General features: G+C 55.4%; 11 protein-coding genes across 11 annotated transcripts; 7 read left to right on the top strand and 4 right to left on the bottom strand.

The window, feature by feature from the left end:
* Positions 1 to 502: 502 nt before the first annotated feature.
* B0T15DRAFT_524628 (uncharacterized protein) lies at positions 503 to 2498 on the bottom strand (the record flags this gene model as incomplete). Its single annotated transcript, XM_062868785.1, has 2 exons — positions 1898 to 2498; positions 503 to 1834 (listed from the first exon to the last, which is right to left on the bottom strand). Coding segments are annotated over exons 1-2 (1688 nt in total), but the record flags the coding sequence as incomplete, so codon positions are not given.
* A 1792-nt stretch (positions 2499 to 4290) lies between these two features.
* On the top strand, positions 4291 to 6699 carry B0T15DRAFT_109693 (uncharacterized protein). Its single transcript, XM_062861485.1, has 2 exons — positions 4291 to 4799; positions 4850 to 6699. The coding sequence occupies exons 1-2, from the start codon at positions 4591 to 4593 to the stop codon at positions 6660 to 6662; spliced, it is 2022 nt and encodes a 673-aa protein (XP_062724309.1). The 5' UTR covers positions 4291 to 4590; the 3' UTR covers positions 6663 to 6699.
* A 1547-nt stretch (positions 6700 to 8246) lies between these two features.
* B0T15DRAFT_524620 (Ca2+ regulator and membrane fusion protein Fig1-domain-containing protein) lies at positions 8247 to 9652 on the top strand. Its single transcript, XM_062868784.1, has 4 exons — positions 8247 to 8572; positions 8634 to 8693; positions 8754 to 8873; positions 8933 to 9652. Exons 1-4 carry the CDS (start codon positions 8533 to 8535, stop codon positions 9508 to 9510), a joined length of 798 nt encoding a protein of 265 aa, XP_062724308.1. The 5' UTR covers positions 8247 to 8532; the 3' UTR covers positions 9511 to 9652.
* Positions 9653 to 10977, bottom strand: B0T15DRAFT_524618 (uncharacterized protein). The gene is made up of 3 exons (XM_062868783.1): positions 10589 to 10977; positions 10044 to 10417; positions 9653 to 9975 (listed from the first exon to the last, which is right to left on the bottom strand). The coding sequence occupies exons 1-3, from the start codon at positions 10743 to 10745 to the stop codon at positions 9865 to 9867; spliced, it is 642 nt and encodes a 213-aa protein (XP_062724307.1). The 5' UTR covers positions 10746 to 10977; the 3' UTR covers positions 9653 to 9864.
* Positions 10978 to 11576: 599 nt separating this feature from the next.
* Positions 11577 to 13186, top strand: B0T15DRAFT_109637 (uncharacterized protein). The gene is made up of 4 exons (XM_062861484.1): positions 11577 to 11645; positions 11895 to 12180; positions 12245 to 12316; positions 12410 to 13186. The coding sequence occupies exons 2-4, from the start codon at positions 11973 to 11975 to the stop codon at positions 13033 to 13035; spliced, it is 906 nt and encodes a 301-aa protein (XP_062724306.1). The 5' UTR covers positions 11577 to 11645; positions 11895 to 11972; the 3' UTR covers positions 13036 to 13186.
* Positions 13187 to 13837: 651 nt separating this feature from the next.
* On the top strand, positions 13838 to 15553 carry B0T15DRAFT_109592 (uncharacterized protein). The gene is made up of 3 exons (XM_062861483.1): positions 13838 to 14193; positions 14260 to 15432; positions 15488 to 15553. The coding sequence occupies exons 1-2, from the start codon at positions 13959 to 13961 to the stop codon at positions 15105 to 15107; spliced, it is 1083 nt and encodes a 360-aa protein (XP_062724305.1). The 5' UTR covers positions 13838 to 13958; the 3' UTR covers positions 15108 to 15432; positions 15488 to 15553.
* Positions 15554 to 15789: 236 nt separating this feature from the next.
* B0T15DRAFT_109540 (plasma-membrane choline transporter-domain-containing protein) lies at positions 15790 to 17818 on the top strand. The gene is made up of 3 exons (XM_062861481.1): positions 15790 to 16140; positions 16201 to 17125; positions 17247 to 17818. Exons 1-3 carry the CDS (start codon positions 15894 to 15896, stop codon positions 17599 to 17601), a joined length of 1527 nt encoding a protein of 508 aa, XP_062724304.1. The 5' UTR covers positions 15790 to 15893; the 3' UTR covers positions 17602 to 17818.
* A 217-nt stretch (positions 17819 to 18035) lies between these two features.
* On the bottom strand, positions 18036 to 20010 carry B0T15DRAFT_508980 (tRNA synthetases class I, catalytic domain-containing protein; the record flags this gene model as incomplete). Its single annotated transcript, XM_062867760.1, has 2 exons — positions 18036 to 19563; positions 19622 to 20010. 2 exons carry the CDS (start codon positions 20008 to 20010, stop codon positions 18036 to 18038), a joined length of 1917 nt encoding a protein of 638 aa, XP_062724303.1.
* A 234-nt stretch (positions 20011 to 20244) lies between these two features.
* On the top strand, positions 20245 to 21401 carry B0T15DRAFT_109556 (ribosomal protein L1-like protein). The gene is made up of 2 exons (XM_062861482.1): positions 20245 to 20620; positions 20682 to 21401. The coding sequence occupies exons 1-2, from the start codon at positions 20376 to 20378 to the stop codon at positions 21343 to 21345; spliced, it is 909 nt and encodes a 302-aa protein (XP_062724302.1). The 5' UTR covers positions 20245 to 20375; the 3' UTR covers positions 21346 to 21401.
* B0T15DRAFT_109533 (oligomeric golgi complex component, COG2-domain-containing protein) lies at positions 21401 to 22614 on the bottom strand. The gene has a single exon (XM_062861480.1). It carries the CDS (start codon positions 22441 to 22443, stop codon positions 21457 to 21459), a length of 987 nt encoding a protein of 328 aa, XP_062724301.1. The 5' UTR covers positions 22444 to 22614; the 3' UTR covers positions 21401 to 21456.
* Positions 22615 to 23856: 1242 nt separating this feature from the next.
* B0T15DRAFT_109508 (uncharacterized protein) lies at positions 23857 to 26264 on the top strand. Its single transcript, XM_062861479.1, has one exon. It carries the CDS (start codon positions 24211 to 24213, stop codon positions 26128 to 26130), a length of 1920 nt encoding a protein of 639 aa, XP_062724300.1. The 5' UTR covers positions 23857 to 24210; the 3' UTR covers positions 26131 to 26264.
* Positions 26265 to 27056: the final 792 nt, after the last annotated feature.

The following is a 27056-nucleotide window of genomic DNA, read 5'->3' as shown; positions in this document are numbered from 1 at the left end:
AAGCGACAATTATCGTGGTAAGGAAATGAATCGTAGCTGGAAATGACTACGAGATTACAAGAAGAAGAAGAAGAGGAAGCGTTCAGTGGATCGTGAAGTCCGCAATCGTGACACATGTCATCATAATCCAGACTGAAGGAAGCCCGGCTCTCCACAGCACCATCACAATCCGATATCGACAGAAACCCAGAGGAAACGGTCCAGTTCAGCTCAACCAAACCGGTCATGAGAAATCACATCTCCCAGCCGCTCATCGCCGCCCCCTGCCTCACTCGATGACGAGGCATTATCCCCAAACACCTCCGCCGCTGGCGAACCCCCAATGCTCCTGCTCACGGGAGTCTGCGGCGCAGACATCGTCGACTTGCCGGACACTGACCCACCGGGACTAGACAGAGGCGGAGTCGACAGCGGTGAGTATGGGTTCGGCGTCGGCGGCATCGGCCCTACCGGACTCGGAATCCGTGGGAAAGCCGGCCAGTGCGGGCCCGGGCCCGGGCGCGGCGGCGGCGGGGGCGGCGGCGGCGGTACAGCCAGGCGGCACCGACACGGGACGGGCATTCCTGCCGCTGGTCCGGGAACGGGGGACATCGACATTGGTGCCGGCGCGGGTGGGTGGCTCCTCGCGCAGAGGATGCAAGGGGGATGGTAACAGATGCCGCCCCACCACATTAGGGGCCGTCTGCAGGGCCCCAGGGTTGGGCAGTGACGACATGCGGGCGAGGCGCGACAGGCGACGCAGTTTCCTGGAATCTGAAGTCCGGGAGTGGTGGTGTTAGGGGTGGGGGATCGTAAGAAGCCGTTGGGTGCAAATGGCGGCCGCGGGAGGCAAGGGTTGCCGTGGATCTCTGGCAGCGGGACCGAGACTACTGGCGGTCTGCTGTATCCAGCGACGGCTGGTGGTGGTGTGAAGGACAAAGGCGGAGTTGGTGCTTCGTCGAGATGACTGTTTGATCTCCGCCTTATCCGGATCCGAGCGCTGGGCGAGCGGCTACGGACCGGAGATTCACTCCGAGTATACCGGCGATACGGAGGAGGTGATTCATATCGGTTATTCAAACTCGACGGCGATGGCGACCCATAACGGCTTCGGACGCTCATGCTTTGGTACGACGGTGGCGACGCAGAGCGTGCCCGGGTTGGATGTAACGGAGCCGATGTGCGTCTTTTGCGTCGAAGGGTGTCACGTTCGTCTCGTTGCTCGCGAACTCTACGGCGAAATTCGGCGTTGTCGGCATGGCGCCACGGATTGGAGAACGGTGCGAAAGAGGTGATGCCGTCTTCATCGGTAGCGGCGCTGGTCTCGTGACCTCGGATGACCACCGAATAGAGCAGAGGTTCTTCGCGGTCAGGGTTCTTCCAGAAGCGGAACTTGTGGCGCCTCACTGCGGTAGAGTCCGTTTGGGCGAACCGGTGACGTTGCTGCTCTTGCATGCAGACTACGGTCCACGTCCGAGCGCGGAAGCGTGTTGAAGATGCACTGCCCCGGTTGAAGAGGAGTCGGACGATGGCGTCCTTCACGTCGCCTGGCAGCCTTGCGCATCTCTCTTCGAGATCTTGTTCGTAAGTCTTGCCCTTGCCACGGAACGGTCGAGTTGCCCAGCAGCGCTTTTGCTTGGTTCCGAATTCTTCAATGCCGCGCATGTGTATGCCCGCCAGTTCCGACTGGCTGGATGGTTGCGGTCTCACATCAGTGCGGCCACGGAACTCCTCATAGTGCTCGATGTTGACTCCGAGCACTCTGAAGCCGTCTACGGTTTCCCGTTTCCGCGGGAAGTAGTGGATGTTCCAGGCTTCGTACACGTGTTTGTCCTGTTCCCCTTCCTTGACACAGCTACCAGATCTGTCAGCCCCTCTATCAATGCCGACTTGGCGGCTCTAGCCGGGATTCACTCACAACACAGGTGCACAATCTTGCCTGCCTGGGGTCCGCGAGAAGTCGTACGAAGCGGTGGAGCATCTAGAGACACTTTCGGCATCACTAAACACAGCACACTCGTCGTCGTCTATGCTGACGCTGGTCCGTGCCGGGCCTCTTCCCCTGGATGAAGTGCCCAGCGAGAGTACCATGATAAGGGGTTGGGACTGTATCCAGAAGAGCCGAGCCAGAGACGAGATGCCAAGGGCCAGGTTACAGCAGGGACACAAGGGACTGTCAATGGAGATGGGGGGACGGGTGCTTTTATGTAAGTCTGCAGCTAGAATGCTGAAGGATTGGAGGGCTGGGGCCGGGCAGATCCCGACTTGGACCATCCCTAGGGTCCCACAAGGCTGGAGGTGCACCCTCAATTGTTACATGCAGCGATAGCGCGGCATCTCGTTGGCCAATGCGAGGTACTAGTACTATTGGTCTAATAAGCACGTTAACGTTATGCCGATTCGCGAGTGGGCTGTCAGGTCGCTGCCTAGGCAGTCAGCGCGGCATCGCGCTGACTGGCATGATAGTCTGCAGGCTGCATCGAGTGCTCCTTCATTGAGCGGCAGTTTGGACTTCTGACGGGAGGCCTCTCGAACAGTTTCTCCCATCCGCCAGTCAGCAACGTTTGGCCGCTTATAAAAAGAACCACAAGTCCACAACTGAACAGCAGCACGCGAGGTGATTTTTGACTACAAAAAAACATGTTTGCATTTCTTGCCTGGATTCAGTGAGTAGCGGTGCTTGGAGATATCAGCTCAGTGCTCATCAGAATCGCAGATCAACCTAGGATCATTGGTGGCTACCTATGCACTTCGAGCTCCAGCTGTGACCGCGACTCGAAGATGACTGCCTGGTTCGCGGCCGCACATCAAGGCAACTTTGACGGACATATAAGGCAAGAAGACCCAGACGCCGTGCACCAACTATCGTAGGTCCTACATATCGTAAATGTAGGTGACATCGCCAGGCCCAGCTTACGTAGGTGTCCCCCTCCCCCGCCCCCCGGCGCAACAAGCGGGGTAACTTGAGGTCTACAGTCCAACCCCTGGATGTTCGTTAGCGCCTGACTTGGAGACCAGGGTCTACCCCAAAATCTCGATCTTAACGTCAAAACGGCCAAATTTTCTACGGAAAAAACGTACAGATGAACTCAGTCTCGTAGGCTATTGCAGGATGCTCTATTTTTCTGCGTTGAATTAGCTCTTTTCGTAGTTTTGGAGTATTTGTTCGGGGTTGAGAGCAGAAACCCTGTCGTAAGTTCCGCGCTAACAATCATTCCGGGGTTGAACTGTACCTAAGGTCCTAGGTCCTCCTCACCCCATTGAGGCTCAACTCTCCAGACTCCAGAGCCCCACCAGCCGTGAGATATCGACGAAACCTCTGGCTCTGGGAAAGCGCCTGAAGGCTCCATGGATTCGAGCTTCAATCATGCATAGTGTTACAGTGTACAATACAAGTACATATATCCACGGATTAACTAAGCAGAGCCTCAGCGAGCAATGGCAGAAACGCTGTGTCTCCTGAGGTCCCCAACCACTCCCTCGAGTCCCCCAGGGCCTCCCTTCCTCTGATTGGGGTGCTTGTCTCCCCCCGCACACAGCTGAACAAACACTGCCTCCTTAGTTGCGGCTATGGCAACTCACAGCAGGGCACTGCCACAATTCCTTTTCCGTCTCGTTGATCAATGAAAGAGCAATCAGCGATAACTGACTTGAGAGGCAGTGATATAAGAGCCTCCAGGCGCCCGGCCGCTCGTTGCGAATGCTAGTTTTTAGGGGGTTCGGTTCTGCTTCCTCCTCATGTCCGCCGGAGGTCCCGTCATCTCCGGTTATGAAAGCGAAGAACAAGCCTCACGCCGTATGTACTTCAATGGGCCAGCCGACATCCCGTCCTGCTCGGCTGCTCCCGACAAGCTCCCGGAGTGGCCCCGCCCCCCACCTACGGGCCACGCTCTACTTGCTGCGTAGGTAGGTACCTTTTCGGCCCATTTGCCTCGATATCACTACAGAGACCTTACGCGTTCCGTACGCTGCAGTTCCTTCTTTGCCGGAGGCCTCGCTGCCTTGCGCTAGATTTCCGTATCGATGCGCTTTACTATTACCTGGGTATACCGGGCCTTCCAGGTCTTCACCCATCCTGCCAAACAGATGAGATGGCGGCACCAATCATTGATACCGGCGTCGGTGAAGCTAGAAAGGGCCGGTCTTGCCGGAGCCGTTCATGAAGGCATGCACGCGTCAGACCTTCACCCCCGCCGTTACAGATCTCGTCTCCCAACATAACACAGCACCCTGGATACAACGTCGCCGCCTCGCCGGTCAGCATCCGATGGGGGAAAGAGCTTCCTCCCCTGTCCGGCACATCTCGGTGCAGGTATCTTCTATACGGTGCCCTCGGGACCATGCTTAGCCGGGTCGCAGCAGAGATGGCATGTTGGCTATTGAGCCTTGCCTCCGTGTATGGGAAGTGTAATTTGGGGCAAGTGGGCTTTGCCTGCAAGTTTGGATGGACCTCCGTCACCTTGGATCTGAGGACCTAGCGACCGGGTGTATGAGGGGTGTCTTGGATCGGTCTCGACACAACCTAACCGTCAGGATGAGCGACCTACGATCGCCGAGCGAGCGGCACAAAAGGGGTCCCCTCTCCGAACTCTCGCCACTTGGGCAGCTGCAATGCGAAACGACTGTTACGGACGATTGTCAACCCCTCCCAAGATGGTAGCCTTCCAGGACTACTCAGTTGCCTCCGCGTCAGCTGCTGGCCCTGATGGACTTCGGGCAACGGTTGACTGTGAAGCTCCCTTCCATGCCTCGCCCCTTGTATCAACATGTCCCAATCCTCCGCCGCCGTATTCACCTGCTAGCTATGATGGCCGTTATAGGTATGTCTTGATGATCGCCAACCTGCGCATTGATACTCATCGGACCACAGATCCCATGCTCTCCTGGAATGCGTCCATGCCAGGCAACTGTGCGAGGAACACTTCGCCAACTTGGAGGCCAAGATGGCGGACTTGGATGCTTACTGCAGGCGGTCTCAATGCCGGTGCGGACGGAGCAATGTGAGCGAGGGGACATGTGGTCAGAAGAGAGGCCAGCTTCAAGTGACATGGTGCCGCACCAAATCTTTCTTCGACAGCATTAGGCAACGAGTGTCGAACAAGTCCCGCAGGAGGTCGCAGGATGCTTTCGAGAATGGACAGGGACAGGGTCACGGCCAGGAGCCCGACTGTCCCGGCGACATAGGACAGGGACATGCGTCTGACAGGACCAGCGAAAAGGGAGAGGGACAAGGGTTGCACTGGCTCAACGACAACCTTCTGCTTCCGTCAGTGGCAGAACTCCCGGCAAACTCCAGGCCCGCTGAGCTATCACCAAATTATGCTTCTCTCTTCGAGCTGTCCGCAGCATACAACACGCAGCTCATGCCGTCTCCAGCCGGGCTGCCGGATGTCCATTCCCACGATGCCAGTCACTATGCCAACCCCATTGGACATAGACAACCTTCGTATGCTCTGGACGCCGGCATGATCGCCATTCCCCAAGCGTTGCCTAATCAGCATCACAACCAAATCCCCGGTGTCTATGAACTCCCCGACCAAACACTGATCTCCGCCTCGCACACGGCGCCAACGCCAAACTCAACGTTGTACGGCAGACCTCCTCCCCGTAACTTGGCAATGAGCTCCTTTTTACGATCCACGCCAACTAGTCACCGCCAGTCTGTCTTCTCTCAGTCGCAAAACTCGAGCATTTCCACAGCCGTATCCTCCATTGCAGCATCTGTCGAGCAGCAGGGCCCTCTCTTTGCGTCGCACACTACATATTCTCCTGTCGAGTACGGCCAGAACGGTGACAACGTTGCCGCTTGGCTTCCGGCCGCCTCGTCCCATGACCGCTGGACCTCGATAACTGCCGTGGCGGAACTACCTGATAGTTCCCTCCTACCGGAGTTGGAGGCCATACAATGGCTGCCAAAGCCAGGATCCGAAAGCCACATGCCCATCCATCCTCCAGGAACGACATCGTTGCCCAGCGCTTTCGACGAAACTCGGTCAATCGAGCCCCTAAGTGGCGGTATTGTCGCCCAACCTGGCTTAGATGAAAGCGGGTGGCTCACATCTCCAGTCTATGGCCTTGGAATTGCCAACGAAATAGTCAACTCTGGTTTTATGAAGCCACGCTCTCCTTCGCCTCCGCATTCCCGGCTCCGGAGACAACCGCGGATTCCACGGCCGCGACGGAACTCGTCGGGTTATACAACACGCAGTGTACCAGCCATGCCGACAACGGAGGATTTAACGAGCCCCGAGGGCTTGGCGCTACCCGGCCGTCCTCGCAACTCCGCCATTTCGGGGCTTCCAAGCCAGCAGCGGGTTAGCAAGTCCAAAGCTTCCGGGCTCAGAAGAAGGCAGGCCGAGAATGAATCTATGTACTGTCGGGATTGCCATTACTACCCAGATGAGGGACCAGATCAACGCAAGAAGATGGTGCGACACAATACCAGCAACAGGCACCGCCGAAATACTGGCCAAGAGCCTGGTGGGGGGTTTCAATGTCCTGTATGCGGATCCATGCATAGCCGGGACGACAACCGATGGCAGCACGTGAGGAAGAAGCATATGATGCGACGGAATGAACTGGACGAAACTTTCAAGGAAAGGATAGATGCCAGGCGGGACACTGGGTGGGCTCTGCGGGCAGACGGGCTGGTAGGAGAAGATGGAGCAGGTGGGACGGGATGACGATCATTGGCCATGATATTGCGGACTTACAACGTGATCTTATTTTGGGGACATTGAAGTAGTCGGACCGGGATCATTGATTCTTCGATTTTTCGTACATGCAAACAGTTCTTGAGCGTAGCTCACGTTTGACAGGATCAAACCATCGATAACAGTAATGCGAGGCACTAATAATGATTATGATCAAGAACAATATCCTCAAAGCGGAAGTCTGGGACCACAGCATATCGCCGACGGTACGCAACTCCATCCTGGGCTACCACCTCCAGGAACATGAAAGGCCACTTATTAGGGCAAATCAAAAGGAGGCCTCCCTTTGGGGAAAGGGGTGCCGAGACTCTTATAAGGCATCCATGACCCCGCGCTCGAGGCAATACAGGCGAGGCTTTTCGGTGAGGCTTTTGGCAAGGCTTTCACCGCTCCCCAAGAGGTTTTTGCGGGACGGGATGGTTCGTATTTTCCGATGCGAACTAACTCGCGGACCATTTAACAGGCCAAGCATTTGAGACGTATAGCATCTTCAGAGTTGACCCGGAGGACACAATCTTTCAAAGGCTTGATGGAGATTACCACATTGGGATCCCGTGTCAGGTAGCAGGCAGGTTGGCAATGGCCGGAGGTTGTCGGTGGTCGGGGCGGAGAGGTGGGGCCAGCTCACGCTGCGGATGTCCAGAATTGTGGGGGCCTTGGCAGCCAAGTCCGGGCCCAGCCATAGTTTCGCCGGGCCGTAAAGCTACCTACCTAAGGTATCTTGGTAAGATGCCTGGGTATGTACTTACCCGCTGTAGGTAGGGTGGGGCGGTAATATACCCACGGGAGCTATACTGTACGAGACGCTGCTGTAAATGTCGCTTGCGAGCCGTAGTAGTTGAGCTATCAAAGATCAAAATTCACCCACCACTTCCTGCGAAGCCCGTCGTAGACTTCAATTGTAGGATCACCTCTCTCTGTTCGGTCATTACCTCTATACCTTATTAGTACTACCCTGCTAGGTACCTACTGTACCTGATAGGGATCCAAGCAGGCGTACGGAGTATTCCGTACTTGCGCCACACCTGTAATGTGTTTCACCGGGGTATTGTACTGTACAAGTATTTGTATACCATGCATATTACACTTATGAATGCTCGGTACATATTTACAATACAAGCCAAGCTATCACTTGTGTAAGTTTATCATATGTACTGTAGAGAGTGTGTCTTATTACGGATACGGAGACAGGAATTGATGGTTCGAGTGCCAAGACCTTTCTGCCACCCTAAAAATAGAGTTTTGCCGCTAACTACTTATGCCGATTCCCGACACCTCCAAGTTCTTTGAGCCCCAAAGCCTTTGTCTAAGCGCCGGGTGGAGTGGAAGCCCAGAACAATCAGCGATTGTCGCTTGTCACGTCGAATCGCACGCGCGGGGACAAACGGCTGGCCCTGGGACGGCGGTATGGGTCGGCGAGGGCGGCTCCCCAAACAGCGTCCTACACTGCAACGCCGCGCCGGAGACTGGTAGCGAATCGGTTGGTCGAGCCGGGGTTGACCAGCAACCCCAATGTAGCAGATAGCCGATGCAAAGTTGCAAACACTCCATGATCGAAGCACACGTCGTTAAGTGAGTTATGCTTTTGTGACGATGTGGGATAATTATTAAAGCTCCACCTGCCAGTGCTGCTCTTGCCGCAATGTTAACCCGTGAATGACCAACACGCTGGATTTTTCCTTTTCGTCTGTTCCTCTTGGGTCTCTCTCTCCATTGTCCATTTGTCCTAATCAAAGGCGTTTGGGTTCCTTTATTATTGTGTTATTGCCTCTTTGTTGCTGGCCAACAGTTTAAGATCCCCCAACTCATTCCCCTGGCTTGCGTTTGAAAACCCGTCAAGATGACTCTCTTGAAGAATTTGGCAAAGATGTACTTTACGCGTGAGTCGGGACTTGCTCCCAGAAAGTCTCAATGAAGACAGTTTCGCTAACATATAGATAGCTTACGGCATGCTTCGTTACGCTCCTTATCTCCTAATCGTCCCGATCATTGTCTTCCAGGGTAGGTCTCTCGAGCATCGTTTGAATCCTCTATGATATTCTTAACTAACGGACTCGACAGCACTGTCCCTGACGGGATGTGTCTCGACGTCGCCTGGGGTTCCCAACATTTACATTGTTTCCTTGCGGCCAAACAATAACGTAACTGATGAACCCCTTCAAGTTCGCATTGGTTATTTCGGTGAGTCTATTCCCTTGTCAACCTCCATCTCCTCAGAGATACTAACCAAGGACAACTAGGAATCTGCGGCATCGACGGAGAGGGCAAACGCTGCCAGTCGGTCTCGGGCCGCTCGGTCGAGACGCTCAGGGCCGACCTCTTCCCCGAAGTGTTCGGCCGCAACAGCTCCTCCTCCTCCTCCAACGCCACCGCCTCGGTAACCCGCGACGAAATAACGGACCTCGTCTCCACGGCGATCGACCTGCAATCCCGCATCTTCATCTCCGTCCTCGCGGGCGCCGCCGTGCTCTTTGTGTTCGGCATCACTGCCCTGGTGCTCCACAAGCGCGACGTCTCCAAGGGCTGGGACGAGCACCCGCGCCGGAGCACGATCATCCGCCGGATTACCTATGGCATGCTGTTTGGCTCGGCGGCACTCGCGTTCGCGGCGGCGCTGGCGACTAGCGAGTCGGCGGGCGCGCTCGCGTACGCCACGTCGGGCATGGCGCACGCGACGGTGCTGATCCACGCCGGCCGGACGCTGCAGGTGCTGCAGTGGGTTGCGTTTGGGTTCGAGACGCTGTTTGCGCTGGCCGTGCCGTTCTTGGTGAGGTATAGGGCTCCTCCTGCTGCGGAAGAATGGAAGGGGGAGGCTTGATAAGTGGACGGTAGATACTAGTACCAGGCACACACGCGAGGAGTGTGACAATAATATTGGCTACTTTAAAAGACTTTGTATAACCGGGAGCGGCGTTTTGGTGTTGATGGATAGTTAATGCAACGATCTATCGTAAGTTTGGGACACATCGCACCAACTGAGATTTAAGAGAACGGAGCTGAGCAATCCGCTCCATATTAGGTTGTTCGGATACGAGATTACAGACTTAAGTTAGGTAGCACCTGAAATCGAGCCCCTCGTAACTGATTAGGAGAACATATACCTGGTAGGGGTTCCCAAATGCAAGTCGGCCCAATGCAAAGTCCCATACTAGGATTGTAAACACCATGGTGACTACCACTGCCCAATGAGCCCCAGAAACATGGCACCCGCCAGAGTTGAGATACCACGCATATATCCAGCAGCATGCATCTGTCTTCCCGGTGCACCAGCAGTGCTCACAGACTAAGCAGAATAAAGATCAGCTAACTTCTCTGCACATATGAGTTCCCGTAGCCGAGCTTCAAACGTACACTTGTGGGGGACGCAGTCGATTCGGTGGCGGCAGTATCACTTGGGGGCGCAGTTGTCGGGAGGCTGAATGTCGTATTCAAAGCCGCAGTGGTGCTCGAAGACCCTGGAGCAGCAGTAGTACCCGCAGAAGATACTCCAGCAGAAATGGACGCAGAAGTGGAAGCGGCGCCGGTCGCCGAGGATGAAGAACCGGAGTCACCGGAAGGGGACGGAGTAGGGCTCAATCCGCAGGCTCTGGCGGCACTGGTAACGCCGTTGCTGTAGTATTGCCATATATCAAAATCCAGGGCGCAGTCCAGGCAAGCTTCGTAGAGTTCGACCCATGTGGAGTTGTCGCAGTGGTTCTCCACGCGCCCTCCGGAGATGGTGCTGCCTAGGTAGATAAGACAAAGTGTTAGTTGATGTTGGGTTTGTGCCCGAGACACGAGGTCGAATTAGGTTTGTGACGGGACAATTGAGAGGTGGGCCGCTCGGGAGCAAACGCGCTCGAAGCAAGTCCAAATGTCCAGAACGAGAAGAGAAGAATTTTGAAGAATTCACTTACCGCAATTGAAGTGGCAATCATATGCTGGTGTTCCCGGTGCTTGGCGACTCATCAAGGCAATGTGAAAGTCTAAGCCATTGTCCGGCAGAGCCGCATTGACAGCAGCAAAAGCTGGTAGGGCAGCGAAAACGACAGAGAGCCCACGGCTGTACATCATGAAGACTATGGAGGCCTAGCTAAGTGCAGACAATGAACGTATGAGGTCAAGGAAGAAGGGGGTGATACAAATGGCCTGGAGACGGTTAGAACTGAGAAGCAGGGATTCGGCTGGCCAAGACGAGGAGAGGTACGGGAACCAAGCTGAGGGAGGGCAGGACGGCAGGTTATAATACCTAGCGGTGGGATTGGCTAAATTGCTTCGGTGATGCATTACTGTAGGATGCTGCAGCGGGCACTGCAGGGGATAGATCATGCGGTATATACACGATACAGCTTGACCTCGATAACACCGGGCCAAGCCAGTCTGCCCAGTTTACTGTGGTAACACTAACAGAGCTCTCGCATCGGACTTCGGCTCTCCCCTACCAAAACAGCGGCTGAGTGAGTAGTCTACGTCGCTACGACTCTACCTCATCCATGTGAGGCAGTGAGACAGCTGAGCGATGGTGCCTAGGTGCGATATCGGCTGGAAAACTCTGCGAGCGATACCGTGGTTTCCGGATGCTTTCCTTCTCTTCCTTCGCCAAGTCTGTCCGAACCCTGGGCGGAACTTTGAGTTGGACGCTCTCATCGACCGTCCAATCGGGCTGCTGAGTGAGATCTAATCAAAGTGGAAATCGATGTGCCAAGCCAAATTATCTGATCATCTGATAAGCAGTTATGCCCAATCCAGAAGCACATCCAGGCGGGGCTTCAATGGGGCAACAGTGCTCGAAGGTGACATCGAGGGAATGGTCTCGAGGAGCGCTACTGTTAGATGGTCAGAGTCAGGCCACCGGAAGAATCGGACGATTGCTCGGACAAAGATCGGATGCAAGAATGATGCTAACCCAAGTGTGGCACTCTCGCGTCTCGAGAAACGTAGAGTCTGTCAGGTTAGGACTCGTATTCAGTCTACGTTAGTTCCTTCTGCCGACGGATTCCTAAGCTCTTGGCTTCATCACGAATGAAGAAGCAGTCCGAATTATCGGTGAGAGGAGATCACAAGGGCGGGGGAAGCAGAACATGAAGGGTGCCGGTGCACCTGCCCTTGCGGGCCACTCATACACCCTCAGTCATACTCTGCAGATAGCCGACATACATAGCATCCCTCAATATGTTTAACAACCCCGCCCGTCCGTATGTGATTGTACTGACTCTCCCCTAGTTTCTTCAGAATTCCAAAGGGTCTGGTTCATCCGCATCCTGTTCCCGCCTGCATTTCATTCTTGAGCACCGAACTGCCATGGGCAGTGCACACTGTATGCTCAAGATGGTCGTCCTTCAGTCCATATTACTGCTAGCAGCGGCAGCTGGGGTCCAAGGTGCTTCCGACGACATGGGTCCTGCCGCGATTATGTGGCCGCCCGATCGCGCCTGGTCCGCACAGGTAGACAATACCGCCCCCTGTGGCTCTGTCGCGAGCGTCACAAACAGGACCGGGTTTCCGCTGAGTGAGTACGATTGGATCCTGAGCGTGACACTCATGTCTTGTTGCTGATGTAAAAGTCCCTGCAGCCGGCGGCAAACTAGCTTTCGTCGCTCAGGATGATTCCTACAACACGGAGATCAGCATCTCATTTAACAACGGTAATCACCTGGTCCCTCTTTACCTGGCTCTGCCTACCTTACATTATACCCGCGATATCAGTACCTAATCCAACCCGCTTCTCCCCATCATAGACCCAAAATCCCAATCCGACTTCACGACGCTCCGAACCTCGGCCATCCCCGAGCTCGACCCAGGCCACACCTGCATCTCCATCCCCAACCCGCCCGCCACCATCGGCGCCGGCGCAAATGCCACCATCCAGATCAAATACACGGCCGACTTCGACCGCCCGGAGAACCAGACCTTCTACGCCTGCGCCGACATCACCTATGTCGCCGCCGCCTCCTTCAACCAGGCCGATGTCCCCTGCTTCAACGCGACCGAGGACGTGGACGTGCCCGCCCCGACAACAACGGGAACACCTACCAACCTGCCTGGGCACGGGGACGAGGGCCCGCCGTTGGTAGAGCCGGGAAGTGAGGCGACGGCGACGGCGACGGTGATTGCGGATGCTGGTCCCAAGGGACTTTCCAAGGGCGGTATTGCCGGCGCCGTGGTTGGGAGCGTGGTGGGCGTTGCGCTAATTGTGGGTCTGGGGTTGTTGTTTTATCGGGAGAGGGAGAGAAAGAAGAGATTGGTTCGGCAGAGGGATTCTGCTATTAGGGTTGGCAAGACGGTTGACGGAGCGTCTACGAGGACCGGGAATGATTCGGTGTCTGGGGAGAGCATTCGGATGGGGAATCTCTCTCGGCAGTAGGAAGGGTGACGGATTGGCTTGCGAGGGGCGTGGTCATCTGGTTGGGGATTGACGAAATGACCACTTTGGAAAAGGCCGATGCTTTATGCTTAGGTACCTTGGTTGATAAGGTATTATGTTTGAGGTAGCTTCCTGCTCGAATTTCAATGCCTCCAGGTAAACTGGTAAACCCTTCCAAGCTCCAAGTCTTCTGAAGATTGAATCCCTCTCTCCTCCCTTCTCTTCGCTTTCTCTTTCCTTTCAGTCAAGTGGCAACCGTAAATCGTGTCATCTGGTCTTCCTTTCTCTTTCCCTGGACCTTTTTACGATAGTCTCAAATCGCGTGTATGCTTCAAGGCCAAGCAGACTTCTTCAAACGCACTGCATCTCAGTTTCTTCTCGCGCCGACTTATTGCCAAGCATACTGGTAACTGGGCTAATGTCTCAGATTCATAACCGGCCAGTACTTAGTTTAGCGGCCCGGTCACTCCGAAACCAGAACCGGCCCCGGCCAACGGCGCAAAACCCGGCCCCCACAATTACCGGCCGCCAACAACGGCTACCGAGGTTGCACCCGGACGTGGAACTACTCTGCCCCAGAATACAGGAAACAAATCGGGTCGAGCAGACAGACCGGGGCAGAGTGTCGGGTCATGTCAGCAATGCGTGGAACTTTTGCTGTCTCTTCAGAGCTCCTCTAACACGCCTACGTTCCTGCGCGCCTTCTAGGCACGGCCCCCAAGATGAGGCCATTGACTCTCCTCCCAGATGTTGCCGTTCTGGCGGCACTTAAATGTACGCTGCTGGCACTCTTCAGACGCCGGGCCCCGGGCATGTACTTGACTGCTCCGATTGTATGATTTGTATCCCGGTACAGATGATTTCATGCCCTACTCTTAAACCTATTCCCCTTTCTGAATCTGAGCATTCCCGTATCCCACACCATGCCTACACCTGGGCAGAGCAGCAGCTTGTTAGGGGCCAAGCCGGTGCAGCGACCAGGTCAAGGTCGACCTCAAAGCTTAGCACAGAGACCAGCTCAGACTGTAGGACAGCGACCGATTCAAAATCCAGTACAGCGACCAGCTCAGAATCCAGCACACCAGTCACAGACGGTCACGAAGACGACGACTCAGAAAGTTGTCCATCGACCGGGGGGCCACCCGCTGCAGGTTGTTGGTATGGCTCTCAAATTCTACCAAGCCTTGTGTCACTAATAGCTAACAAAAAGTTACCGAATACTAGAGACCGAAGAACATGTTATTAAGAAGACTATCTGGACGAGAGCCCTGACAGGCCTGACCGGTGCCTCCAAGGCCGTCACCCACCCCGGTCAGGCAGCTAGACGATTGATCCCAGGTTCCAGCAAATCCAGCAAATCCAGCCAGGACAGGAACCTCAGCTACTACCGGAAGACATTCTTTTTCCTGGACCCGCAAACCCAATTCGACCTCTACATGGCCGGCATGGCGCCCAGGATGACCGAGCGAGAGGTCAAGAAACTCCGTTCTGCTGCACGACAGGTTAGAAGGACGTACAAGCCTGTCTCGTTGATGTACGAGGCCCAGGCGGCGCCCAACGGCTTCCGCGCTCCGCTGAGAGATCTCGTTGCCGAAGCCCAAGCGGCAAAGGCGCGAGCCGCGGCATCGAAGAAGACGAAGAAGCCATCCGCCAGCAACCCTGACGCCCTCCCGACGTTTCCGACGCCGGGTACCCACGTCAAGATCCAAGTGCAGCAGCATCCGAGGCCAACGGCGACGGCACCCCAGCCGCGGCCGCAGCAACCCCAGAAGCCACAACATTATCCACAGCGCCGCCAGCAACGCCCTCCACAACATCCTCCACAACATCCTCCACAACAACCTCCACAACCTCCACAGCAACAACAGCAACAACAGCAGCAACAGCGACCACAACCAATGATGACGCCGCAACAGCGTCAACAGCGGGCCCAGGCCCTAGCCCAGCCCGAACCTCCAGTGAGATACGCCAGGCCTCCCGCCGTCCATGCGCCTAGGCCTGTGCGCCAGTCGCAGCTCGTCAACTCACCCTCGAGGGTCCACCCCCTTCATCCAGCCGCCACTGGGCGCTGAGAGTGGGCACTGCTCTATAGATAGGGAACCCATTCAGGAGTTCCTTGCACGGTTCATTTTATATTATTCAATGTATTTGAGTCTGGTACATCGGATATTCGTATCTTGAACCGAAATATAGACATGGCGAGGCCTTATGCTTCTTGATTGTCGTGACGCTGCTGTTGTGTGACTCTGAGTCGGTTGGACGTCCAGTGTATCATAGTATGATTCCACTACTGACCAGTGTTGTCGGGTGGGATGCTATGATGGCCATATCAGAGACAGAGATAGGACGAAATCTACAGAGACAATTATCGCCTGATATCCCTAACTTATAGATAGGGTATGTATCTACAAGTACTTTCTTATGGTCAATTCATTCGTACTAATGAGATTAGCGAAATTCGAACGTTTAAGGACGATAGAACTTTGTCTTGGCAAGAGTTGTTATATCAAGAGTCGGCCTCGCAGCATTCCAATGACGTAACACACACTAGGTACTGTGGAAACCTGGGTTGAGATGCCACATTCCTGCTCTGATCAATCCAGGTCTGTATTGCATTGATTGTATGTGCAACAATGTACAATGTCACCATATCTTACCAGGTCCTGATGCTTTAGGCATTCCCCAGCTCCCTTCTACTTTCCTGGCCTTTCATCGATCCCAGGATTGGGTGAACGCGTACTCGAACTTCAGCCGACGCAGAGTCTCAGACTCCCGTGCGTGACGCAACGGATAAAATCGACCCCGGAGGTTCACGCAAAAGACCTTGCCTTGCGCCTTACGGCGAAGTCGGTGACACGATGGCCGACTACGGCGCACAACCCCAGCCGAGAGGCGGCTATGCGAATAATGGACCAGCTAATGGCGGCCAATACGCACCTCCTTCCTATCCTCCTCCGCAGTCCGAACCCAAAGCACCGCCGCCGACGTACGATGAGATCTTTGCTATTCCGAAACCGAAGTGGAACGACGTATGGGCGGGTCTTCTCTTCCTAGCCACCTGCGCGGGCTTCGTGGTCGTGTCCGCGATCTCCATTCAAGGCTATGGTTTGTTTTAAGCCACTCCTCATCAACCGTCCAACCAAGGCTAACAGACGGGTCTCCCAGCTGCAACCCGGCGCGAGAATTCCGGCGGCCTGGACGGCCAGCTTAACAACTTCGGCCTGACGACGCACACGATCTACTTGTTTCTCTGGGTCCTCCTCACCGCCATCGTCCTCAGCTACGCCTACATGTGGCTGGCGCGCAAGTTCACCAAGCAGTTCATCTGGATCACCGGCATCCTGAACGTCGTCTTTGGCTTCGCCACGGCCATCTACATGCTCACGCGGCGCTACTACTCGGGCGGCATAGTGTTCCTGCTCTTCGCCGTTTTCATGGTCATCGCCTTCCTCAGCTGGCGCAGCCGCATCCCCTTCAGTGTGCTGATGCTCCAGACGGCCATGGACGTGGCCAAGCGGTTCGGGCACGTATACGCGGTGAGCGCCGTCGGCGGGATCCTGGCCACGGCCTTTGCGGGCTGGTACTCGGTCACGCTGGTCAGCGTCTACGTCAAGTACGAGCCGAGCGCGAACAATCCTGCGTGCCGCCAGGGCGTGGGCGGATGTAGCTCGGCGAAGGTGATCGGACTGATTGCGTTCATCACCTTCGCCGCCTACTGGATCTCGGAGTGGCTCAAGAATACCATCCATACGACCATCTCGGGCGTGTATGGGTCGTGGTACTTCAATTCGAGGAACTACCCGCGGAAGGTCACTCGCGGCGCGCTGAGGAGATCGCTTACCTACAGCTTTGGGAGCATCAGCCTGGGCAGCTTGGTTGTGGCCATCATCAACTTTCTCAGGCAGTTGGCTTCGGTGGCCCAGCAGCGGGCTGCGGGACAGGGTGATATTTTCGGCACCATCCTCTACTGCATTGTCGGCTGTTTGATCGGCATCCTCGACTGGGCGGTGCAATTCTTGAACCGCTACGCCTTTTCGCACATTGCCCTGTACGGGAAGGCCTATATCCCCGCGGCGAAGGATACCTGGAAGTAAGTTTCCCTCTTCAATCTTACCGCTGCCTTCCCGTACTTATTCCCGCATCACTATTTCCCCCATAGCATCCGCTGTTCGCCCTTGACCGCACAAATGTTGACCAAAACACTTCTGTAGCATGATCAAAGACCGCGGCATCGATGCGCTCGTCAACGAGTGCCTGATCGGCCCCGTCCTGGGCATGGGCGCCACGTTCGTCGGCTACGCCTGCGCGTTGCTGGCCTACGTCTACATGGTCTTCACAGACCCAGCATACAACGCCAGCGGCGGATACACACCCGTGGTCGTGGCGTTCGCCTTCCTCATCGGCCTGCAGATCTGCAACGTCTTCACGACGCCCATCAGCAGCGGCATCGACACCATTTTTGTGGCGGCCGCCTGGGACCCGGAGGTCATGATTCGGGACCATCCGGACTTGTATCATCGCATGGTGCAGGTTTATCCGCATGTGCAGCAGGCCATCCATGCGTGATGGAAAGGAGAGGGAGAAGGAGCAGCGAGGTAGCTCTTTGGATTTTAATATGTAGAACTCCTAGCGGAAGAATTAATATGGGGAAGAGAAAGTCGAAGTGATATATCCAGGAACCAGCTTCAAACTGACAGCGAGAAGGTGGATGCTGGCTTGAAATCAGCTTTTCAAAGGAGATGGTCTTTTAGGACCAAGACAGTCGGTTCCACGGGACCATGGCCCATGTATAACCCCAACCTCAGCATCATCCATCCCCTAACAGTGAGAATAAGCGCCCCTTATTAAGGCCGTACACAAAATTTCAGTTCGTACGGTACGTGTTGAGTGACCATAGTCCCGATTCTGGGGTAACGGACAGCTACCAGACACATCCGACATCTTCCATTCATCTATAGGTGCTTGGAGATAGGTAGTGTAGCCCATGATAACTGAGCGATCTATTTCGGCCCAGTTTTGCCCGTCGGGATGCAGAACAGCACCAGCCGCTTGCCCTTCGGCCCCTCCTCACCATCCTTCCAGTCGTCCAGCCCCTTGTCCACCCGGTAGTAGCCGCGCCGCTCGAGTTGGATGATATCATCTTTCTTCAACTGTGCAGCGGCCTCATCGCACCAGGCATCGTCCATTGTCGCGGTTACGGGATTCAAAAAGTCCTCCATGTTGTCCTCCTCTTGCAGGATGTCTTTAGTGATGAGGTAGTCAAAGTCCCAGAGCTCGGCGGGTACCAGCTTCTGTCCCTCAGCTGCGAGCCAGGTGATCTTCTTCTCGGTGGTCTTGACGTCGCCCTGTAGGTTCAGCTCGCAAGTGAGGCTGGGGATGGGATCGCCGCTAGTAATCTGGCGAACAAACGCGTTGCCCCAGGCCATGAGGGTTATTTCCTCGCCGTCCCTGAAGCTCTTGGCATCGGTCTGGTCCAGCAACAGCTCGGACGCAAACACGACCTTCTTCGTGCCAATCTCCTTATTTTTGGGGTGCTTTGGCTTGTCCGTCGAGTACGGTTGAGCTGGCGCCTCAGCGCCAGTGATAGTCACCTTGACCACGTCCTTCTGCAGTATCGCGGTGTGGCGCGGTGCGATAGGATCAATCTCCTTCTTATTGCTCGCCCAGAAGGTCGTCCAATCCATGTTGACCACGTTCCGGCTAGGGCCCTGCTTGATGATGAAATCACGCAGGGCCGGGATGGTCATGCCCCTCCTGCGGACACCACGAATCGTTGGCATACGCGGGTCGTCCCAGCCCCAAACCTTCCCGGTGTCAACCAGCTTGGCAAGCTTACGCTTGGAAAGGAATGTCCGGACAAAATTCATCCGAGCGAAATCCCACATGTAAACCTGCCGAAGCTTCAACGTATCCAAGAACCATTGGTACTGGGGGTTCCGGTCGGTGTACTCGGTAGATCTCAGGGCATGGGTTACGCCCTCGTAGCTATCGACTACCGGGCAGGCGAAGTCGTACATAGGGTACATCTTCCACTTGGTACCAGTCCGGTGATGGGGGGTCTCGACGTTGCATCGGTAGATGACTGGGTCTCTCATGGCCTTGTTCGGGTTGTCGACCGAAAGCTTCGCGCGGATGCAGTTCTGAAGACCTTCCTCAGAGCCTTTCTTCATCTCCTCGAAGATACGTAGATTCTCCTCGACGGTCCTGTCCCGGCGCTTCGAAGCAATGCCCTTGAAGCGCTCATCCCGCATCGTCTCCTGGTCCGTGTCGTCGGCATAGGCATGGCCTTCCTTGATGAGCCTGACGCACATTTCGTACAGGTAGTCAAAATAATCCGACGTGTAAGACACCGCGTCGGGTTTGATGCCCATTAGCGCGAGATCCTCGATTATGGCGTCTTGATACTCCTGCTTCTCCTTGGACGGGTTGGTATCATCAAGGCGAAGGCGCAATGTCCCTTTGTACGCTTGGTGCGCGAAGTAATCGCTGAGAAGGGCGGCCTTGGCATGCCCAATGTGAAGGTATCCCCTAGCGTCTTGTTTAGCTGAATGCGTTCCGAGGAGGGGGGTATTTTGGTGCGGCTCACGAGGGCTCAGGTAAGAATCTCGTCACAACACCCTGATCAGCGTTCTGCAGCGCTAGAGCATAGCTCGCACCGGCCTTGCTGGCCGCGGCAACCTTGGCCTTCGCAGCGGCATCTTTTGCCTTAACCTCAGCCTGGATCTCAGGGTGATTTTCCTCGATGAAAGTGAACCAGCGGGCAAGGTTGACGAGACTGCCGCGCTTGATAAAGGATACGGCTGCACGGTTTCCACGGAGTGCCAGCCAGATCTTGGTGTCGATATCTCCGAGCGTGTAGCCGTCGAGGTATGTGCGGAGAATGAGGTGCTTGTCAAGCGCCTGCAGGCGGGGCTCGATTTGGCGGAAATCCGCCGTCAGGAGGGCCTCAAGAGGCTTGAGCTCGTCCGGCTTCATGGTGTCGTTGATTTCTAGTCAGTGAACCCGGAGATACTATTGCAGTTGAACGCCCCTTTTATCCTGGTAGCCGTTGAGTCACCGGCGGTATTCCTCCATCAGGTTGTTTTCGCAAACTTTGGAGGGGCAACACCTCACTGTGGCGGGGTAGTGACCTGTTTCGCCGGGCGGTGAATGCCGCATTCACCAACCCCGGCCCAAAGCTTCAGCCCCTTGTCTCCCTGGTTCCTGAACGTTTTGTCGCCTGAAATCTGAGGTACCAACTCTGCTGCAGCTCGGACCCAACTTTTTTCGACGGCGCAGCCGAACCTTGAGACGCGGGCTCACATCACGGGAGCTTCGTGTTTGACAGCGGCGTCGGCACGATGGCTTCTCTCAACCAATGTCTTGCCTCGCTGGCAAGGCTTAGTCTGTCAACACCAGCCAGGCCGATATTAACCCCGACAATACCCAAGTTTCTCATTCCATCGGCCACGGCCCCCTTGGTTCGACATGCATCTGGAGGGGGAGGCATGCGCAAGCGGCCCGTAAAGAAAAAGAAGACGTACAAGACATACAAGACCTGGGATCTCTCAGAGATTGAGCAATTTTCGCTTTGCGACGCTCTCAGGCAAGTTCAGCGTCTAGTCATCGTACCCGGCGCGGTTGCGCTAACTCTGTTCTGCTTACAGGTATCTGCGTGCCTTCGAGGTTGGCCGTCCACCCGCAGTTGTCAAGTACGAGCTCGCCGTCAAGCTCAGAACACAGAAGGGCGGCCCTGTGATCCGGAATCGCATCCGCCTTCCCTTCCCCGTCAAAACCGATACCCGCATTGGCGTCATTTGCCCTGAGGACAGCCCCTTGATGATAGAAGCCCAGCAGCTCGGTGCCGTCGCAGTGGGACAAGAGAGCCTGTTCGAGAGCATTCGTGCAGGCCAACTCCCTTTCAACAAGTTGATATGCCACGTGGACAGCGTTGAAGCCCTAAGAAAGGCAAATCTTGGCAAGATTCTCGGCCCGAAGGGTCTGATGCCGAGCCCTAAGACGAAAACGATCACAAGCGACTTGAAGGCTACCGTTCAGGAGCTCATAGGCGCGGACGAGTATAGGGAGCGGGACGGTGTGGTGAGGATGGCAGTTGGTCAGCTGGGTTTCACGCCGCAGATGCTATCAGACAACATCAAGTCCTTCATGAACCTATTGAAGCAGGACATCAGCAACTCGGACGACAACCACCCAAAGGCGCTCGATGAGGTCGTTCTGAGCTCAACCAACGGCCCTGGTTTCAGTCTAAACGGGTCTTTCCACCCAACTGACCCCAAGCTCAAGCCGGAGGACCTGCAATCAGTCATGTAGGACTCCTTGCATAACGCATGTATAGTGTACCATAATTTCATGAAAGCAAGGCGCGTTGAATGTTTTGGGTATCTAGGAGGACCGTAAGTTCAATGGGTCTAAGCAGGGTTATCATTTCCCCCTCAACACCCTAACCGCTTCTGTTTGCGCATCCAGAACCCTGTATATCTCTAAATATTGTAGCACACGCCCTTGTCCCTTCGGGCCGGCCTTGCGGGCTTCCCTCAAGGCCGTGCTCAGGTCAAGCAATATCGTGTTCCGACAGCGCGCCATTCTCTCCTCCATCTTCTTCACAAACGGCAAATCCCGACCGACGGATTCCGCGATCTTTTCGACAAGCACATACTCCCTTGCCAGTGTCTCCAGTTTTGACGGGCTGCTGCTGGTGAACTTGACGTCGTCACCCGCCTCTTCCTCCTCATCCTCGTCACTTTCCAGAGAGTCAAGATCCTCCCTCCACTCCTCCTCCTCTTCTTGCTCTTCTGCTTTCTTTCCATCCACATCAAGTTTCCCTCCTTTGCCGACACTTCCAACCAGAAGCCTCCCTTCCAACCCGGCCACCCGTTCATCCAACTCCAACATCCGCCTCCCCAGCTCCACCGCTCCTTTGACCTCCCGGAGCTCCCGATTCCGTTTCCCGACTTCCACCCTCCGTTCTCTTACCCTCCCCTGCAGCTCTTCCACCGCTCTCCGGAAACCCAGCAGTGCGACCCTCACGTCCTCGACCCGCTCCTCGCCGCCCTTGAGCTCGTCGCCCAAGCTGAGGAAGGCGGTGTAGTTGGAATTGACGAGTTCCAAAAGCTCGGCGCTGATGGCTGCGCTGCGGTCACGCAGCTCGGATCGCAAGTCCTCCAACGTCTGGTGGCGGCCCGCCGGCCCGCCAGTGTGTAGGGCAGAGAGATAGGTTGCGGCGTCGAAATCGGGGGCGAGGAAATCGGCGCGCGAGAGGGCGGCGGGGAAGGGGAGTGGGGAGTTGTCATCATGGTCTGCTTCGGAGCCGGAGGACACTGCGGAGGATGGGAGGGCGTGATTTGAGTGGGAGTAGGAATAGGAGGATGCGGGCCGGCAGTGGGAGACAGGCGGGTTTAATTGCGCCATTGTCGCAGGTTACCACTGATTTCCGGGTAGGTGGTTGAGGAGTTCTAAGGAACTTGCGGGATCGAAAATGCTTGCATTGGGTCAGGGCGCCGTGAGGATTCGGTGGTTGTTGGGATTGGAGCTCCCGGTGAACCTCCTCTATTAGGTATTTCTTGACACGATTGCTAGGGACCTAACCCTCGAAGTTATCTGAACCCTGCCCCCAAGTGCTCGCTCCTTCTGGACAAAATAAGGTGTACACCTGCACCGCTCTCAGACGGATAGATACTCCTAATTTGCGCTGACAGTGTTATCATTTCATTTTACTTCTTCTTTTTCTTACTTTCTTTTCCATCTCTCTTACGCTTAGCTTCACTTTCTGATTTTCTCTTGCGTTTTTCTTTTCCTTTCCTGTTTCTTTTCAATGGGACTGGCTGTGACTGGTAATGTTTCTTGGTGGATGGTTCGCGCAGGCTTACGGATTACAAGTTCCATTACAGGTGTCAGGGCCAGTCATCAGATCAGACGATGAGCCGGCTTGAAAACTTCCAAAGATTGTTCACTGGCAATTCTGGTGTGAGACATCCCCAGCTTGATGGAACGATGTAATAATAAGCGCCCAAGCTTCTGAACGAGGCCCTCGACTTGACGATATCCAAGGGTTTGCTATACATTGTTCCTCCGATATCGCTCACCGGCCTCCAGACTGACCCGGGATCTGCCCAAGCATTTATCAAGGTACATACATACACGCAGACCATGTCTCTGCTGTGGAACAAGCCCGCGGATTGACCCTCTAACAAGTACCTAGGGGATCGTATTAGGTAGTCCTCGAAACCATTGAAAGGTGTCACCGTAATAAAAGCACCTTTGAGGGGAGGACATACAAAATCTTGGGTCAAACTAAGTTTGCGGCTGTCAACTTTTACGCCCCTTCAATGATATCATCACTTTGATTATCTTCTCTTTCTCTTGAAAACGCATCACCAGAATACCTACCCACCCATGCCAGGTTGAATTGTTATCCTCCTGGGTCTGGCTGCGTCCCGCCGTGCATCGGACAGATTGACTCGGGTGCATGGAAGTTCCGATGCATGAATGGGCCCATGGAAATGAGCTAAGCCTGTCTTGTATTAGCCTCTCTCTGTAATCTTATCAATCAATCAGTAGCATCAGCCATCTCCGTTCCATCTCTGCCGAATCACAAGTTCACAACCCCCACAGCACTTGTACCTGGGGCTATAGACCCGGGCTTGTTCCCTGAATCTCCTCTCTCACCGGTCTTCGGTCAAAACCTCAGGAGAAGCAGCCTTTTCTACTGAGTTTTCCAGCCACGAAGGGCAGCAGAATCTCGCCCTCATACCCGTATAAAACCTTTGACGGGTGACACATCCATTTGACAAAGGTTGACCAAACCCTTTGGGTAACGGCTCAGCCGACGAATCGCTTCTCTGGTTTTGCCAGGAAATTTATGATTCTTGTGCAGCCGCAATTCGGGACTTGCAGCAATCCAGACTGCAGGACTGTTGGGCCACACCTGCCATCTCGAGGTCAACGACACCCAACCAGCATTTCAGGACTCCGCCTCGTTCGACTGGCGAGACTTGGATTTGAACATCAGCTTCCCTCAAATACGCCAGACAATTCAGCCTCGTTTCACACAATTGCCCCGTCCGGAGTACGCGGTTGAAAGGTTTGCGGCTCAAAATCCCGCTGCACGCTGCATACTGTAGCGAATCGCAGCTGGTCAGCGAACTCCTCTGCTGAATCCAAGAGGCAGTTATCGGCATGGCAGCTGTCATAGCTCCCGCCACAAATGTGGCCTTGGATTCTAGCACGCTTGATACAGCGCCGTTGAGAGCATTGTCAATCACGACGGTGGCGGAGCGTTCACCGGGTTCTGCGTCCAGCCCCGCTTCGGCTGCACCTGTGTCGGGTGTCTCCACTCCGACGTCTTCGGCCGTCCCTCCAATCGCAATCAAGCCCAGCACAGCAAACAGTGCACCTGCATCGGCAGCGATGAACATGACGGCGTCAGCTGCTCTGTCGCCAGATTCCACGTCACAATTCAAGACCATGAGCATGACTAGTAAGGAATGGATTGTACCTCCGCGGCCTAAACCGGGGCGCAAGCCGGCCACTGACACCCCGCCAACCAAACGCAAGGCTCAGAACCGGGCGGCGCAGAGGGCGTTCCGGGAACGCCGGGCAGCCCGCGTGGGAGAGCTAGAGGAACTACTCGAGGAGGAGAGAGCAAGTCATACTCGGACGGTTCGGGAATTGCAGGGCCGGATAAGTCATCTCGAGATCGAGACGCAGACGCTACAATCAAGATGTCAATGGCTGGAGTCGATGCTGGAGAAGGAACGGCAAGGCCGTGGTAGCATGGCAGCGAGCTGGGACAACACCCAACCTCGGGCGACGGCAAGGAATGACGACTTGATGCCCGCACAGGCGGGAGGACATCCAGAATCAACCGAGCTCTCGAAGGCGATGCGTTCACTGCAGCCGGCACCGCCAATGAATGTTGCTGCGCAGTCGATTCCGATCGCAGAACCCCGGCCCATAGGCCAACCATTCTCCATCTCCCAGATTGTCTCATCCCCACAGGAGGAAAGGACGGTGAATCTGGGCTGTGGCAGTTGCCAGACCAACGGCACTTGTGCATGCGCCGAGGAGGTTCTCCGGAATACAGACATCGCCATGGGCTGCGGCAAATGCTCGCTGGGCACCAGGTGTGAATGCCTCGAGGAGACCCTCGGAGCATCTATGAGTGGCCCTGACCTCAAACGACCACTCCCTCCAAGTTCACCCCCATCGACATCACCAGAAGAAAAGCGGCAGCGATCAGATGCTCGCATCACCATGGAAATGGACTTTACCACGATGTTCTCTTCGCAAAGACCTAAGGATTTGTTGAAGTCCGTCCTTCCACCACAGGGCCAACCGCAGCACCAGCCGCTCGCCTCCATAGAGCCTAGGGACCCCTGCGGCTTTTGCAAGGAGGGCACGTACTGTGTATGCGCCGACACGATGATCACATCTAGTTCCATGGCAGGGCCCTCAAGTCAGCAAGTGGTGGAGCAGACACAGACGCAGACCCCTCCGCCCTCCGATACCGATGTTGTTCCGCTGGCTATGGAGGTCACAGCAACAGGCGCTATCAAACTTCCCGGTCTGCGGTCGCTCCAGCAAGCTCGCACCACCAAGCCTCCGGGAAGTACAGGCGGCGGGTGCGGCCCCAACGGCCCCGGAACCTGCGCGCAATGTCTGGCCGACCCCAAATCTGGCCTGTTCTGCCGTTCTTTGGCAGCCAGTTTTGAAAAGAACAACTCCGGGAGCAACGGCAGTGGTTGCTGCGGCAATGGTGGCCCTGAGGGTTGCTGCAAGTCCCAACGACGTCAATCACAACTAGGCGGGGAGATGGACGCGGCCGGAACCTCCAATTCCAGTCCTGGCTTCAGTCTCAGCCTTTCCTGCGCCGATGCGTATAAAACGCTGGCAAGTCATCGGCACTTTGACGAAGCAGCTGATGACATCGGCTCCTGGATACCGAAACTCAAGGCTTTGCCTGTCCCGCGTCCCGGACCTGGCCACGTAGGAGGCCGGGCCCGAGCGCGAGATGGACGGGCACCAATCGAGGTGGAGGCGGCAAGTATCATGAGCGTGCTCAAGGACTTTGATGTACGGTTTGGCAGAGGCGAGTGAGCGATTAATGATTCATCAAGCATTCTACCGGCCAGCGAGGGGAAGAGAGGCTGCAGTCGCGGAAAAATTGCTGGTGATCCCGTGCAGGAAGGGGAAGTCATGTGCCTCCCCGCTCCTTGGTTTCTGCCAGGGTGTGAGAGAGAAACGATAGTGGGGAGCAACGGGCGGCAAGACCATGCGGCCACATATGCGACCGGCCTAACAAACATCTGCCCCTCCCGTGTCTCGTCACAATTGTTCTCCGGTGCGGTTGAAACTCTCTCGGACATCACTTGCAGATGCTAGCGGTATTGTCGGAGTTGGCGTCTGCGGATTGGATGGTAATCGCATGGGCGGTTATGTAGCTCAGCAATGAGGGGCAGGACGGCATGTCATTGCGCACTTGCATGTACGGCATATCCGTATCGTGCATATATGTACTGCACATAATCCGTATTTTGCTCTGGGTGTGCCCTAATGGAAATATGAGAACGAACAGAAATAGCGGATTCCCTTCGTCTGGACATACCGTCACTGCATATGCAGGCAGCTTGACCATGCCTCCAAAACTTGGTTTGTGCAACTTTGACTCTGGACTCCCCGATAAACCATCTGAAGAAGTTCGCGTACTACATGTAATTGTACCGTGAGGCAGCGGACTCATATGAGAATCAGTGTCCGGCAGAATGGAGAGCGTGGTATCTACTCGTCGAGTTGGATTACACCGCTATACGGCAGAGCAAGCGAGCCGGACAGCCGGATTATCTGATGTGTCTAGCTATACGACGAAGCCGAGCACCCAAGATAGCAAACTGTACTGGCGTACTAGGAGGAGCTGATGAGCAGCGTGTCCTTCCGAAAGCACGAGACGCCACTTGACTGCCAAAATGGGCCTTGCTGTGTAGTACATGGTTGGCGCCTGTTCTGGCACAGCACAGCGAAGTATT

The sequence above is a fragment of the Chaetomium strumarium genome, assembly GCF_033439665.1.
Source record: "Chaetomium strumarium strain CBS 333.67 chromosome Unknown B0T15scaffold_2, whole genome shotgun sequence".
Lineage (NCBI taxonomy): Eukaryota > Fungi > Ascomycota > Sordariomycetes > Sordariales > Chaetomiaceae > Chaetomium > Chaetomium strumarium.
Note: the sequence above shows the minus strand (reverse complement) of the source record. Positions and strands in the feature narration are given on the sequence as shown.

Coding starts and splice junctions, on each gene's coding strand:
- B0T15DRAFT_109533 (XM_062861480.1), bottom strand. CDS start 22,443: ATGGCGCAATTAAACCCGCCTGTCTCCCACTGCCGGCCCGCATCCTCC.
- B0T15DRAFT_109540 (XM_062861481.1), top strand. CDS start 15,894: ATGGCCGACTACGGCGCACAACCCCAGCCGAGAGGCGGCTATGCGAAT. Junction 16,141..16,200: donor GATCTCCATTCAAGGCTATG/GTTTGTTTTAAG, acceptor CGGGTCTCCCAG/CTGCAACCCGGCGCGAGAAT. Junction 17,126..17,246: donor GCGGCGAAGGATACCTGGAA/GTAAGTTTCCCT, acceptor ACACTTCTGTAG/CATGATCAAAGACCGCGGCA.
- B0T15DRAFT_109508 (XM_062861479.1), top strand. CDS start 24,211: ATGGCAGCTGTCATAGCTCCCGCCACAAATGTGGCCTTGGATTCTAGC.
- B0T15DRAFT_109693 (XM_062861485.1), top strand. CDS start 4,591: ATGCGAAACGACTGTTACGGACGATTGTCAACCCCTCCCAAGATGGTA. Junction 4,800..4,849: donor AGCTATGATGGCCGTTATAG/GTATGTCTTGAT, acceptor ATCGGACCACAG/ATCCCATGCTCTCCTGGAAT.
- B0T15DRAFT_524620 (XM_062868784.1), top strand. CDS start 8,533: ATGACTCTCTTGAAGAATTTGGCAAAGATGTACTTTACGC. Junction 8,573..8,633: donor GGCAAAGATGTACTTTACGC/GTGAGTCGGGAC, acceptor ACATATAGATAG/CTTACGGCATGCTTCGTTAC. Junction 8,694..8,753: donor CCCGATCATTGTCTTCCAGG/GTAGGTCTCTCG, acceptor CGGACTCGACAG/CACTGTCCCTGACGGGATGT.
- B0T15DRAFT_524618 (XM_062868783.1), bottom strand. CDS start 10,745: ATGATGTACAGCCGTGGGCTCTCTGTCGTTTTCGCTGCCCTACCAGCT. Junction 10,418..10,588: donor TGATTGCCACTTCAATTGCG/GTAAGTGAATTC, acceptor TTATCTACCTAG/GCAGCACCATCTCCGGAGGG. Junction 9,976..10,043: donor CGACTGCGTCCCCCACAAGT/GTACGTTTGAAG, acceptor TATTCTGCTTAG/TCTGTGAGCACTGCTGGTGC.
- B0T15DRAFT_109556 (XM_062861482.1), top strand. CDS start 20,376: ATGGCTTCTCTCAACCAATGTCTTGCCTCGCTGGCAAGGCTTAGTCTG. Junction 20,621..20,681: donor TCGCTTTGCGACGCTCTCAG/GCAAGTTCAGCG, acceptor TTCTGCTTACAG/GTATCTGCGTGCCTTCGAGG.
- B0T15DRAFT_109637 (XM_062861484.1), top strand. CDS start 11,973: ATGGGCAGTGCACACTGTATGCTCAAGATGGTCGTCCTTCAGTCCATA. Junction 12,181..12,244: donor CAGGACCGGGTTTCCGCTGA/GTGAGTACGATT, acceptor AAGTCCCTGCAG/CCGGCGGCAAACTAGCTTTC. Junction 12,317..12,409: donor CAGCATCTCATTTAACAACG/GTAATCACCTGG, acceptor TCCCCATCATAG/ACCCAAAATCCCAATCCGAC.
- B0T15DRAFT_109592 (XM_062861483.1), top strand. CDS start 13,959: ATGCCTACACCTGGGCAGAGCAGCAGCTTGTTAGGGGCCAAGCCGGTG. Junction 14,194..14,259: donor CCACCCGCTGCAGGTTGTTG/GTATGGCTCTCA, acceptor ACCGAATACTAG/AGACCGAAGAACATGTTATT.